This window comes from Cupressus sempervirens, chromosome 1 (genome assembly GCF_028749045.1).
Source record: "Cupressus sempervirens isolate cs-2001-9-10 chromosome 1, ASM2874904v1, whole genome shotgun sequence".
Classification (NCBI taxonomy): Eukaryota; Viridiplantae; Streptophyta; class Pinopsida; order Cupressales; family Cupressaceae; genus Cupressus; species Cupressus sempervirens.
The window spans coordinates 168,704,055-168,719,290 of NC_143118.1; the positions used below are offsets into that span (position 1 = coordinate 168,704,055).

Sequence of the window (15,236 nt, forward strand, 5' to 3'; positions counted from 1 at the left end):
TGAGGATGTTTGGATTAATATAAGAATGGACTTGGATATCATGAAGATGGATTGTTTCAGATTAACCTTGCAGTAGATAATAGATCTTAATATACTAGAGATTCCTTCAGATTTCCAAGTTGAAGATGATGGCAACATCCTTGATCTGGAGTTTCATCAAGCCGGTTTTGATAAGAGGTGCCCTTTTCCTATTCAGTGGTAACAAAAAGAAGGTACATCTATCTTGGATAGATTTCAATCTATTTTGGTAAACACCAACAAGTGGCTAAAGATTAAAGGCCTAAAAAGAGTAAATCCTAAGCTGGGTTTGGATTGTGGAAGCTTTGGCCCTCCTGGAAGGAAGTCACAGCTGGAAATTATAGGGAAAGATGGTACCTCATCTTCTGATGCTAAGGATTCTCTCAAATTCAAATAGAAGGGTGGAAAAGGATCTAAATCATCACAAATCTCTAAACTAGTTCAAGAATCAGGGGAGGAATTGGAGACAGAATTAGATGAAGAAGATATAAATGAAGAAGGGGAAGCCATGACCATATCCCAAGGCCTGCAAAAACTCATGCATTGTCCATACATGAAGCATCTTTTCTAGATGAAGTAGATGACGAGGTGGATTCATTCTCCAGTGTTTTCACTCCATCTATTTCACTCTCGGAAGTCAATACAATGGCTTTTCCTTTTCTTTTGCTGCTCCTCTCATCTTGGCAAATGAACAATATGAGCATTTGGCAAATGTGTTTGAGGATTTTCCAACTCTTACAAGTGGTCAAGTTTCGCATCTTGATACATCTTTGACGGGTTTTGAGCTTTTCATGACAGAGTCCTCTTTGTTGTCGGTAGAGATTGTGTAGCCGATGGGTTGATGCTGTCGGTAAATATTGTGTAGCTGATGGGTAGATTAACATATAGTTGTTAATTGTTATGTAGCCGATGGGCCCCTTCGGGAAGGTTCTTCGGAAAGTATATGTACACCATTCGAGATGGTTGTAATCATCATTATAAGCATAATGTAATGTCTTTGGCATATGCAAATAATAAAAAGAGTACTGCTATTACATATTCTTGTTTCATTGTCTGTATGCATTAATCTATTTACCCATATGGTAAACATTTGGCGCCGTTGCTAGGGAATGAACCTGGGTCACCCGCATGACAGGCGGGAATACTCACCACTATACGAAAAATGCAAGCAGTTGCTAGAAAGAGTGTGGGATCAGAAGAAAATCACAAAAAATGGTGTGTTCCATGGACTTTTTTGTGAGTTTGAGAGTGCTAATTTGGTCTTCGCGGCGGGGGCATTGCCCCTCGACCTTGCCCTGTATCACGACAGGGAGCGCGCTTGGGGTACTGCCCCAAGACCCCGCGGGGGTGCTGCCCCTCAACCCCGCTGGGGGCGATGTCCCCTAAATCCCTACTCAGTGCAGTTATCAGTCGTGGGAAGTGTGACTAGTTGATGAGACTTGGAGCTGCTACAGGCATAGAATGTCTGTGTACTAGAGGTAGAGAGAGCACTAGAGCAAGCCTTTCGAGAGGGGTGATACGCTTTGAGGCACTTGGAGTAGGTGTTGGGCGTGAAGTTTTCTTGGTGGATGCATAGAGAGCTCGGGAGGAGTTGATCATCCAGTTGAAGGCACTACTGTGACACTTGGCTCAGTGTAACCAGGAGTTGGAAGTAGAGAAAGCGGCATGGGTGGCTATCAAGGTTAGCTAAGGAGATAGTATTGTGTTAGCAGAGGCTATAGATGCAACGTATTTTGGAGGCCAATTTGGTGCAGGCACAGGACGAATGTGAAAGTGGTGTGACGGAAGCAGATCTATCTTGTTGTAGTTAGTCAGTTAATGTATTCTGTTTTATTAATTTGTCTCAAATATTTTGTAATTGTCATCCGGAGACGACTTTTTTTCTTTTTGGGGGGGATGATGTTGTCGATAGAGATTGTGTAGCCGACGGGTAAATTAGCATATAGTTGTTAATTGTTATGTAGCCGACGGGCCCCTTCGGGAATGTTCTTTGGAAAGTATATGTACACCATTCAAGATGGTTGTAATCATCATCATAAGCATAATTTAATGTCTTTGGCATATGCAAATAATAAAAGGAGTACTATTGTTACATATTCTTGTTTCATTGTTTGTATGCATTAACCTATTTACCCATACAGTAAACACTCTCAGAATGCTCCTATGCCTTCAGTTGTGTAGACTGAATCTTGCTCAGTCACAATGAAGATACAATCTGGATCAATGCCAATGGTCTCCACTGTACTTGCTTCCGTGGATGAAAGTTTCAACTTGCTTGCGTGGTTAAGCAGAATAACAGCAAAGAGAAGAAAAATACTTGTACCTCCAGATAATCTCCTTGTCAAGAAAAGCAAATCCAAATCTTTGAAAGATAAGATTGTTTCAAGGATTTTGGTAGATTCGGATAAAACCAAATTTGTTGAAGTTGTTGGGCCCTTGGTGGACAAACCTGTTAAAGAATACATTTTGATTATAAGTTTATTGAGGTTGAAATTGGGAAATAGTCCCATCTGAGTTGTTTACAAGATGCTCAAGATGCATTAGCTAATGTATCAAAAAACAATTATGAGCTATGGGAGAAGAAAAATCACTCAAACAGGAGGTTTCTCGCTTGAACGAGGTCATCCGGCAACAATCTTCTCAAAGTGCTGTTGTTATGTCTCAGACATCCAAGGAGAGAAAGCTGATTGAAGCCGCCAAGTCTTAGATATGGAAAATCATCTCTGAAGGAGTACGAGCAATGACAGAGACATTTGCAGTTCTTAGGCGTGTCAAAGAGATGAATGAAATGGAGCGAAACTTGATCTTTTCTTTGACTCGAGAAGCAAATGATTTGAAGGAAATCCTCAAAGATTGGGATGAAATTGCAAAATTTGATCTAGAGGCCTTAGTCTCATGTGACATTCTTCCATCATGTGAAATGTTCTTTAGATTTCAAGGACTTATTGGCTACAAAGAAGAAACATTGAGGAAGCTGATTACAAAGTTGCAGGCAACCCTTGGAGATTGTCAAGCAGTTGAAAAAGGTGTCACTTGTGATTTGGAACAAATGGGATGCCAGGTTATTGATGAATCCAGTAATCTCATTGCAGTTGAAAGGGTAAGCTCAAAATATACAATCAAGATCAATGCTGATGTGGATTCTGCAAACTTTGGTTTGCAGACAGTGAATAAGTTTGTCTTGAATAGATCCTCGGCAAAGCACTTGTTAGATTCTTTGGCAACAAATTCCAAGGTTGTGCAATCAGCATATGCGGATGTAGTATGCATAGATGCCATATTAAAGACAATGGAAATTGCTGATCTTCCTAGAGTGCATGATGTCATCATCAAATTCAAGGCACTGAGAAACAATCTTTAAGATTATTGTTTTTGTTTTTACTTCTGTTTGTAGCTCTAAGAGGATGCATTACATTAAAAGTGTAATTACATGTAATGCGAGTTACATGTACTGGAAAGGATGTAATGCGAGTTGCAAGTAACCCTATAATTTCTCTTTTAGTTAGACTAGGTCAAAGTTGGTTGAGATGCTCCCACTTTTTCCTCCATCTTTATCTCAACTCTTGTGCCTATATAAGGAGTGGCCCCCTTATTCTAAAATCATCTTTTATCTTTTATTGTACGCAAGAGAGCTTTGGAGAAATTGTGCCAATGACACTTTGTTTGTGTAGCACTATTTGAGAGAAAAGTGAATACAAAGGAGCATTTGAGACTTAACTTTGATTAAGTGAGATTGTTACTTGTGTGAATTATAAGCTTTGTCTATAATTCGTTTAAGTTACCTTTGATTCATGTTATCTTGCATTCTTGGTAATTGATTATAAAAGAGTTAAGAAGCAATTGGAGCTGAAGCTTTGACTAGGAGCAATTGTGGAAATATATAGCTAGAAGCTTTGGCTGTAGCTTATACTTCTCCCTTAATTCACAAAATAGTTAAGTTATTTTTACTTTTAGGAGTCTTTGTGCCCTAATTGTAAAACTTTTCCATATAGTATGACCGGACTTAGAGCCAAACCAATACACTCTCAGGTAGCCTTTGAGTTAGTGTTAGTTTATTGGTATGATTGTTTCTAGCGTTAGATAGAAGTGTAGTTAGAGATTCACTCAGCCCATTACTCGCTCCACTATTAAGTGGATTCTTTCTTGAAAGATAAGAAGAAAGGATATTGGTAATACCCATTTTACAAAATCTCTTGACTTCTTGCTTGTCTAGAGTTGATCCAAGGAACGGTGAGAAGGGGGAGCCTTCCCTTTAAGGTAGGAGAGATTGTCTCACATGTTGTGGTTGGTCATCCTATTTTGCGATTGGATTTTTACCCAAAACTGTCGGTTGCAAAATATCCACCCAACATGTTCTGGGTATTTTGTATCTTGTCGTTCGAAGATGACTTTTTTTTTGGGGGGGATGATGTTATCGGGAAATTGGGTAGTTAGGCAATTGGGTGTAACCGAGGGAAGTTATACAGATGTGACGGTTTGCCTTGCACCCCCTTGGGTAATATATGTATGAATCTTCTTCATGTGAAAGGGATGTTGTGCATTGCAAATGTAATCTTTCATTCGATGATTAATGAATACATAAGTTGCTTCTGAGTTCTGTACAATTCCCTTATTCAATACCTTGTTCTATCTTTATGCATTAGTTCCTGTTACCCCAGAGGGTAAACAAGTATGTGACGTGGAAACCCAATATGGGAGAAAACCACAGTGAGAACTGCTGTTAGGATCTACCGTTCTAATCTAGCCTCACAAATCTTTAATCCAGTTACAAATTTAAGGGCTTCAATTTTAAGGAGAACCAACCCCTACTTAGAGGAACAACTCTTCAAACTCTGAGCACCAACTCAAAATGTGAGCTTCATACTCAATTACAAGTTACAACAGATAGATGATTTAAGAATCAGATTATGTCTTAGTTCACATTAAGCATTTTAATATAACCTATATGTAATTGAAAATGAACTGAGATTCTGATATGAACACAATACTGACCTGGCCTCTATGAAAATGCTAAATACTGCAAATAAATCAGTCAAATGCATCCTGATAATAACTGTTGTAACACTGTATTCAATCTGAAAGGTAAAATCTGTTTCTTCTGTTAAATGTGTTATCAGACAGATTAAACCTGTACGTATGTCTTTTAACAAATATCTTGTATCAGTTAACTCTGAAATAAATCTAGAATATTAACATATTAGCTACCTATTCTTCTGTTAATGTATGATTCAAATAGTGTCAAATCATAATGCTGAATATCAGAACTGCACACCTAAACTGTCTTTAGTATCACAAATACATGAAGATCAATTCCCAATGACTAAGATATTCAAAACCTTTCACTTCATTATAAAGAGCCAGCACTCAAAATACGCTGAAGAATGGATTTTTTTTGTGTTTTTGAAAGTTTATGATTTTTTTATTGTATTTTTTAAATGTATGTTTTTTTTGAGAAAATGAAATATATAACAATGTGTAGAAATTGAATTACAAATTCTCTCTTCTATATTGTATTAAGCAAACGATGCAATGACATGTAAATATGTACAATGATACACACTTATTAATTTAAATACTAGAACCTGGTATAGCAGATTTGTAACACTGAGCACCAGATTGATTTGGAATGAGCATGGGTCGATCCCTAATGAAGCTGTACTCCTTCCAACAGCTGTAATGGCTCTGAGATTTGGATGCAACCCTGAGAAATTCAAACACTGCTCCCTAATAATGTAATGCAGCACTTCTAGACTCCTGTGTTTTTTTCCAGAATATGGAATTCAGCTATTAATACCCCTAATGCGGCCTGAGCAAATCCAATTGCCTCTGAACGTAACAGTCATACAAGCACCGAACATGGCTCACAATGGAAGAGTTGAGTCCAGTTCTGATAGCTGTCCATATACCTAGCACTTAACAGCATTATAGGGACAATTCCTTACACATAAAAGTCTAAAATGCTCTTACAAACCCCTGATCGACCTGCAGATTAGTTATTGGATTTAGCACAATTCATTGGCACAATAACCGCCAATTCAAAGTGTAATTCCACCAAAGAAGTCACCGTTCTCTCAGCAACAAGCTCACACAAAATATTATACACTCGAGAATGATTTTTCATCTCCAAGAGCTTGCTTTTATAAGATTTTAATTCGAATGGCTGCTTCTTGACACCAAATGGCTAGTGGCTTCATGTTTACACTTTTCACTTAAAAGGCTTCATGTTTACACTTTTCAGTTAAAACATATTTCCCTTTTCACTTAACAAATAACTTTCATTATGCTCTTAGCCCAAGAAGTTGTCAAGGCTCCATCAGAATACTGAAATAACCAGACCCAACGCATCGCCGCAATGTACTGCTAAAAGTGGAACTAGCCCTCCTGAGTTACTATAAAGAGTAACTCAATCACCAGAGACCCTCAAATCTAGTTTTTTTCTTACAAAGGTTGCAGTGAGCTAACATAACCAAGCTGCTGAAGCCTACTAGAAAGGGAACATCACAGTTTCTCTCCTCAAGATTTCTTGTCCCCAAGCAATCGCAATCCGACAGCTCATCGAATCCCAAAGTCCATTAGGGTCCCATGGAAAAATCCATGCGATGTCCTTGTCATCACCAAATAATCCCTATACATACAACTCCATTTGTGTGATCGACATTGTCTGCAGAAGTAAACTCAGTGACCATATTGGTGATGTAGAAGCCAAAACATCACATGGAAGCAACTTAATAGGGAAGCAACTTAATATTTTCTCCCTTTCTTTGTGCCAACCAAGCTATCAAACCAAAAATTAGACTCAGGTACATACAAACTTTGCACCTGTTAAATATCCTGCACATGAGTATCAAATGTGAAGTTATATGCATTCCTCACTGTATACACCTTTGTGAACTCCGTAGTAAGCCTGTCTAGAAACCTATACGGATTGATTGATGTACTGGTGTATTGGTGGAATCCCAAACATCATCCTCACTCATCACTTGAGGGAGTCCAACATCATCCTCAAATAGTGGATTATTGTATTGCTTGGTAACATCAATAAAAAACAAGGGATTGTCCACAAAGTGAACTATGCCCATATGCTGATATGAACTAGGTAACTGTAAACCACGAGAGGCATCATGTGTAACATGCTCCACCTAAACTGTATTGTGCTTTTGTTAATGCCCACTATCCACTGCACAAAGAGACATGGTATGTAAACTCCCCTCTGTGATACCCTGCGACACATACCTCTTGCCTTGGTGCTCAAACTTCACTCCATCGAGCACAGACCAAGGGAAAACTCCTCAATATCCTGTATCCACTGCATCCCTAGTACAACATCCATCTCTCCCAAGTTGATCACATAGAAATCTGACGTTGTCTCTTAATCACCAAGAAATAAAGAGAGATGTCATATGCGCCTGGTATAGGTAAGGGTGTAGCAATGTGCCACCCTGACTTAGAACCTAACAAACTCCTCTGCTAGAAGGAAAAATTGCCATTGGCCAACTAAGCCCTCATGTATGAAATTATGCGTGGCTCCAGTAAGTAACATGAAAATGCAATGATGCGCATCTACAAATCCTTACATTTTGAAATTGGAGGAAAGTGGTGCAACAATAGACAACACTATGGGTGACAACCTGGCATTAGGACCAAACTTACTAGTGATCCCTTGAGCATCATCCACTTCTGAATCAACTAGCTGTTGTGAGGATTCACTCCAACCTCATCATGGTACTCCCACATAAATGATTTGCTCTTCCCTTAGGTGTCAAAAATAAGTTTCATTGCGCCAATGAAAAAGTTGTCTCATCGAATCCTCACGTGCCTCATCATGTTTCACATTTGATTTTCTTTTTTCATCTCTAACTGGTGGGTGTACCTCTTCTCCAGGTGAAGTTGTAGGTTTAGGGTGTGCTTGCCTCTTAGAAGTTGAAAGCTCCATGTTCCTAGCCTTCTTTATGCCCCCCTGCAGGAAAGGCAGATCAAATGCCTTAAGCCACCCTCTAAGTGGCTCATATAACGCCTATATAAATAGCATAACTAAATGTTTCTTTGTCACATTAGGAACGACAACAGAGAGGCTCAATAACTCCCTAATGAAAGACTCCAGGCTGCATGTTTTCCTGAGCTAAAGCAAGGTCCCAAAAGTAAGTTGCTGGATCCTTCTAATCAAATCTATCTATCAGTCTATCCACAAACACCTAGTAGGATGTAATCTGATCATGATGTAAAGTGACCAACCCATGGTACCACCAGCCATGGGCCATACCATCCAAATGCAACACATCAAACCAGACATTATCCTCCTCAGACATAGGACGCAACAAGAGATATGTGTCAAGCTTGTGAACCCAAGCTCTAGCTGTTTCCTTACCACTCCCATTAAAATGAGTAAAAGTCAACTTGCTGGTCGCCTGTTTCAAATCATTGTGTGTATTCCTCTGCCTTCCATCAGGTCTACCTTTGGAATGCTCTCTGTTTTGTTTCATAAACTTGTCAAAATTCAAGTTCTGTTTCACCCCCCGTTGTAAAGCACCCCACTCTGCATATAGAGCCACTACATCATCAACAAAAGGTGTTGCCTCTGTCTCAGCACTAGCCTCATCCAACTCAAGCCTCAAGTAAGTGTGATGCAAAGGCCTGTCATGTGTAGCTGTGACATTGACTCTATAATCCGGTCTGTAATCAAATCTAGGTCTATGTGTGCTCACTGAAACACTCCTACTGATCTCGTCTCTACAATGACCTCTAGGTAATGAAATGCGCTATATTGTATCAGAGAGCTGCTGCAACATATTGACAACCTGATGCTGACCAATATTCCTGAACAGATCTCTGACCTCTTTCTCTCAATCATCATTTGCATTGCCAACATTCCTATCACCCATAGTACTAAATTGAATATCAATATCACTTTCACCTGTTGGTGAGGTCCTCCGCCTGCCTGTGTAATGAATACCTGGTATAAATCGTTGTGTCTGCATATGTGAACCCAGTTTCCCCAAGAATGACAGGAAACTGCTTTGATACCACTGTAAAGAGCCCTGCTGGCTCTTACTCAAACTATGCTGAAGAATGGATTTTTTTGTGTTTTTGAAAAGTTTATAGTTGTTTTGGTGTTTTCAAATATATACTTTTTTGGCCTTTTTCAGAATATGAAATATATAACAATTCGTAGAAATTGAAATTACAAATTCTCTCTTCTATACTTTATTAAGAAAACAATGCTATGGTATGCAAATATGTACAATGATAGACACTTATTAATTCAAATGCCTTGACCTGGTTAGCAGATTTGTAATGCTGAACTCCAAATTGATTTGGAATTATCATGAACCAATTTCTAATGAAGTCACAGGCCTTCCAACAGCTGTAACGGCTCTGAGATGTGGATGCAGCCCTGAGAAATTCAAACACTGCTCCCTTATAATGTAACACAGCCCTTCCAGACTCCTGCATTCCTTTCGAGAATATGGAATGCAGCTATTAATACCCTTAATGCAGCCTCTGAAAATCCAATTGCCTCCCAATGTGGCAGTCATACAAGTACCTAACGTGACTCTTATTGGCAGAATTAAGACCAGTTCTGATAGAAGTCCATATACAAAACTCTTAGCAGTGATATAAAGACAATTCCTTGCACAGAAAACCCTCTTACAAATCCCTGATTGATCTGCGGATTAGTTATTAGATTTAGCAGAATTCATTGGCACAATAACCACCAATATAAAGGGCTATTCCACCAAAGCAGTCACCATTGTCTCAGCAGCAAGCTCAAACCCTTGGAAACGACTCTCACAAAATACCAAATGCTCTAGAGTGATTTTTCATCTTCAAGAACTTTCTTTTATAGCATTTTAATTCAAACTGTTTGTTCTTCCCACCGAGCGGCTAGTGGCTTCATGTTTACACTTATCACTAAAAAGGCTTCATACACTTTTCACTTAAGACATATTTTTCATTTTGGTTGCAGAATGAGGTTCTTTTAATAATATAATTCTACCAAGTATTATAATAACTACTTGGTGTGACTCATAAAGTTATTTAATTAAGTAAAACTTAATAGATAACTTTCGCTATGCTCTTGGCCCAAGAAACTGCCAAGGCTCCATCCGAATACTGAAATAGTCAGACCCAAGGCATCACCACAGTGTACTGCTAAAAGTGAAAACTAGCCCTCCTGAGTTACTATAAACAGTAAGTCGATCACTAGAGACCCTCAAATCCAGTTGTTAAGCTCATGAGGGTTGCAATGATGAGATAACATAACTAAGCTCTTAAAACCTCCTAGAAAGGGGACATCATATCCTTTCAAGAACAATTTGACTTTTCCTGGATTTGAATTGCAAATCCTTATTTCTTTTGTCTGTACAAAAGATTGTTTGCTGTTGGCTCTAAATTCCTCATATATATTCAAACACTCGCAGCACATTTAATGTATATGCTCTAATTGAATATTTTCTCTGAGTCTGTTAATCTGTACATTTGAATTTCTTCAGATTTTACAAGGATGTGCTTCCTTATGCACACACACACATCTTTAAAGGAATTCCTCCCATATGTATATACAAGTTGCTGATTGTTTACCTGCAATGTTATAATTGATTGAACTGAGCAACCGGCAGAACAGACAAATTAGTTTCTAATGATATTCTTGTTCTTTGCAAGTTATTGCAAATAGCGTAGCTAAGCTGGCTGAAATAGATGTTGTTTATACAGACAATAATAATTGCATACACCCCAGATGAGTTTTATAAATATTTGGACAATGTTACTTGTCAAAACTCTGTAAAGTCCACTAAGTTCAATGCTTGACAAACCTCTTATTGATATTGTTATGAATTCTTTAACATTTGCTGCTGATAAATTTCATTGGTTTGTACAGGAGGTTACCGTAATTTGGCAACACCAGAAGATGAGTCTTATCAACAATTAAAGTTTACTATCATCGAAGTGGTGATGAGAACAAGAAGTCTTTGCAGCAAACAGAAATAAAACAGCATTTTGTCTCTAATGTTATTTTGTCTGTATTATAGACATCATACTGTCATGATGAATTCGGTTCTAGACCTTACATATAGCTTGAAGTGGATGGGTTGACAAGCAGGCATCCAGCTTACTCCAGATAGGACAAAAAACATTTATAATTTGTCTTTGACGAGCAGTTACCCAGCTTACTCCGGAGAGGACCAAAATATTTAATAATTTGTCTTTAACCACAAGCACACAGGCAGACAAAATTTGATTCAAAGCAAATATATATTATTACATAGTTTGATAAATATAGAGTTATTTGCTATTCAAACAGAGATTCAATCTGTTCTACTCCACAGCCATATGGGAATAGATATACATTTATCTTACCATTCTGCTGCCGTAAATGTTTAAATAGTCTTTTCTAGACTTATAGTTGGTGAAAGAACCACTGGATTAAATACATGCTGGAGGGTTTGTCAAAGCCATGTGAGACAAATGAAGCATGTAGTACGAATGTTAAGATTCCAGCATCTTGATCTTGACATTAATGACAGACAAATTACCAAAGTCTAACACTTACTTCATCTGTTCTTTTTATAGTTGTAGCTCATGAGCGTACATAGTCATTCCTAATTTGTCATGTATCTAGCTTTGTTAACAATAAATTGCTGTTTTTGATAGAGTGTGAATGTTGAGTACTATTAAAATACCAAAATGGCAAATGGGAGATAGAAATTCCATATTGTAGATACTTAATTTTAGTTGGAAGCTGCAAAAGTTGATATCAATGCTATGTCTTTGCAGGCTATTAGCTTCTTACTTTGTTCTTTTTATACATGTACAGGTGGTGGGTTGTTTGGATGCAAACAAACCTTTGAATGGCGATCCAAATTTGGTAGGGATATCTGGTCAAAACATGGGAGAAAGAGTTACGCAACGATCAGAGAGTGAACTTTTGAAGGATTTGGCCAGATGCAAGTTTTTCACAAGAAATGCAACTGAGAGATTAGAATTGTTGCATTTTTTGGAACAGTATTATGATACAGGGATGTCTGAGAAAAAAAAGTCAGTTCCTGCAAATGCTGTCAAAGGGCTGTTCAATATTATAAATAAAGCCAGACTCTACAACATGCAAACCTTTGTAGCAAGAAAACATCACAGAAGCACACCTGATCTTCCGTACAGACTTAATGAGTTTGGTTTGAAGATGGCTAATATTTATGAGGTGTAAAGTTTATATTTTTCGTTCAAAACTTTGTTATTGTATTTTAGTGCATATTTTATGGTTGATTTTTTCATAATCTTTAAATTTTCTAACTATACACGTGCTTTAAGTTTCTGCAAGGACTTTATCTTAAACAACCAATGCTGATGTTTTAGAGGTTTTCTTATAGATATTTTAGCCATTGTCTTGATGGACATGAACTTCAGCTTCCCAAGAATTTGAAATATCTAAAAACAATCTTACTATTTCTTTCTATTGCTGAGCTATCTCTTATTTTCATATTTGAAGCTTGAACTAAGGAGAGCCAATGCTGTAGACTTTGATGATCTGTTGTACATTGCAGCTCACCTATTGCACAATAATAAACACATACGAGAGGTGCGTCCTTCTCAAATTCTTTCATCTTTGTGCAATTATTTTTGTTGAATATATATAATAGTGCAAGAAAAATGTTTTTTAATGCCTAAAATTAAAATCAACATATTAACAAAATACTCAGAATAGTCTTATCTCTAAGATTTGGAAATTTGTTATAAGATCTATATTTAGCATTGTGCATGTTGAACTCTATGTTCTGCCCGGGCAGTTTTATTGTGTGCTTCAGGAGGTTTCAGCCAATGCATTGTACAATATGCTTTATTTTATTCTCATCTTAGGTTACCTTGTTTAACGAATTAACTAAGCTTAGAGATATATTTTCTGAGCACATTGTGACTGACTCTTTTTTCCTTAAGCAACTGATTAATCCCTTCTAGTGTAAGTCATAACGCTTGAATTCAAATTTGAGTTTGGTGACCATAAAATTTGGATAAACTTTGGCAAGAGCTAAAAAATTGAAAAAAAAACTGACATCAAGTTTTCCTTATATAGATTTATTAATTTTAAATATAGGTAATACATATTATCTATTACGATAATAGATAAGCTTCTATTATTAGTTAATTGTTATCTGTTTGTAATCTATTGTAAATATTAGAATTTTTCTAATATTCAGTTACTTGTAGTTATCTGTTAGCTTTCTTCAGCTTTCTTTTAGCCAGAATAGAATATTTCTATTCTTTACGATTGTTTCCAAAGGAAACATTGGTTTATTCTTTTGTATACATAAACCTCTCGGTCTTTATTAATAACAAGCAAGTATTTTAGCAATTACTTTCGTAATATGGTATCAGAGCCAATACTCTAATTTTTTTTGAAAATAATAATAATTTCTTAGTTGAAATCATCTGCCTTTTATTTTCGAAATTATTTTCATGCATATTTGCTTCCTAAACCTATGGTTGACTAGGGTTTTTTGCCAAAAATCGTGCCATTTTATCTGACTAGCGATTCTTTCTAGTTTGCAAACTCGCGCCCTTCTATCTACAACTAGCACGTCTAAATTCTCTGAAAATCGAGGGTTATTCTCTGTTGTACACGTGGAGGTCTGTTGGGCGCCATTTCTCTACAACTCACGCCCAAATTTTTCTGCCACTCTTGATCAAATTTCTCTAAAAATCTTGCATTTTTTTGGTGGTCTGTTTTTTCCATTTAAAAAAAAAAGTGGTCATTTTTTGCCTATTTGGAGGCGTGTAGGTTTTTTACAAACCTCTACTGGTTATTCATGCACTAATTTTATAATTTTCTCTGCAAATCCACCAATTTTCTAAGCTTCTTTGAAGCGTTTTTGCAGCCAGGGTTGTTTTTGTTTGAAACTCCAACTTTTCAATGCTAGATCAAAAATATTTTTTAAATATTCGTGGTCGGTATTTTGAGAGCTCAACTAGGTTGTCGTTAGAGTTTTTTGGGTGCCTCGATTTTCGAGCCAATGGATCCAAATCTGAAAATATATTCTTTTTGGGTTTTCCAAGCTCTCTTTTGGGTATCCCTTAAATATTTCTGTCTTCTTTTTTGCTTCGAAGTACGTGCCTTCACATATTTTCATACTTTTTCACTGGAAAATGTGATATGGCATCTTTGACTATATTTTGCTCTAGGGAAATTAGAAGTTCAATGGTCACAATTATGCAATGTGGAAATAACGGATGCTAACCATCTTCGAATATTGCGACAACTATAAGGTGGTTATGGTTCTTAGCAGTCTTCTTAGTAGAGGTCCTTAGCTCCAGCTTTAGAAGGCTCCAGGAAAAAGAACATTCAATGCAACTACTGCCACAAGTATGGGCACATTAAGGTTGAATCTCGGAAGCACTTAGCTGCCCTATCTAAGCAATTTGGTTCGTAGCCCACAACGAATAGTGTGGAGCACTTTGAGCAGACAAAATCTGCCTTTTACACTTTTTGACAGCTTTGTGCTCTAGATAGATTAACCATCAAGGGAGGGTATTACGGTAATAGATAAGCTTCTATCTTTAGTTAATGGTTATCTATTTGTAATCTATTGTAAATATTAGAATGTTTCTAATATTTAGTTAGTTGTAGTTATCTGTTAGGTTTCTTCACCTTTCTTTTAGCTAGAATAGAATATTTCTATTCTTCACGATCGCTGCCTAAGGAAACATTGCTTTATTCTTTTGTATATAGACCTTTCGGTCTCTGTTAATAACAATCAAGTATTTACCAATTGCTTCTATAATATTATCTGCATTGCTGTCAAAATAGTTTTAACATCGGTAAACAATTTAACTAAATGACTCAATATTATTTTGAATTAAAACAAGATTATAATAAATATTATAAGATATGGATAAGTTTGGCAAAGGTAAAAATTTGCCAAAACTCAAATCTCATGGATGCAATTTGAAGAATCCTGTGACTTAGCTTCAGAAGCTTGTGAGTTAACCTTATCGATAGAATTTGATGTTTGTGCCAGAGCTCAATGACATTTATTAGGACATTAAGAGTGTCATTGGTGTTGGAAATAGCTAGATTTGCAGTTATCTCACACAAGCTTAGAAGCTTGTGAGTTAACCTTATCGATAGAATTTGATGTTTGTGCCAGAGCTCAATGACATTTATTAGGACATTAAGAGTGTCATTGGTGTTGGAAATAGCTAGATTTACAGTTATCTCACACAAGCTGGAC

General features: G+C 37.0%; 1 protein-coding gene across 5 annotated transcripts in view; it reads left to right on the top strand.

Annotated features, from left to right (window-relative positions):
- Window positions 1-15,236, top strand: part of LOC149576676 (uncharacterized) — a 407,004-nt gene that overhangs the window by 64,389 nt on the left and 327,379 nt on the right. For all 5 annotated transcript variants that reach the window (XM_089819021.1, XM_089819036.1, XM_089819029.1 and 2 more), the window contains exons 4-5: window positions 11,831-12,211; window positions 12,500-12,589. In XM_089819021.1, the coding sequence (XP_089675147.1) occupies window positions 11,831-12,211; window positions 12,500-12,589 (471 nt within the window). The remainder of the gene's footprint in view (window positions 1-11,830; window positions 12,212-12,499; window positions 12,590-15,236) is intronic.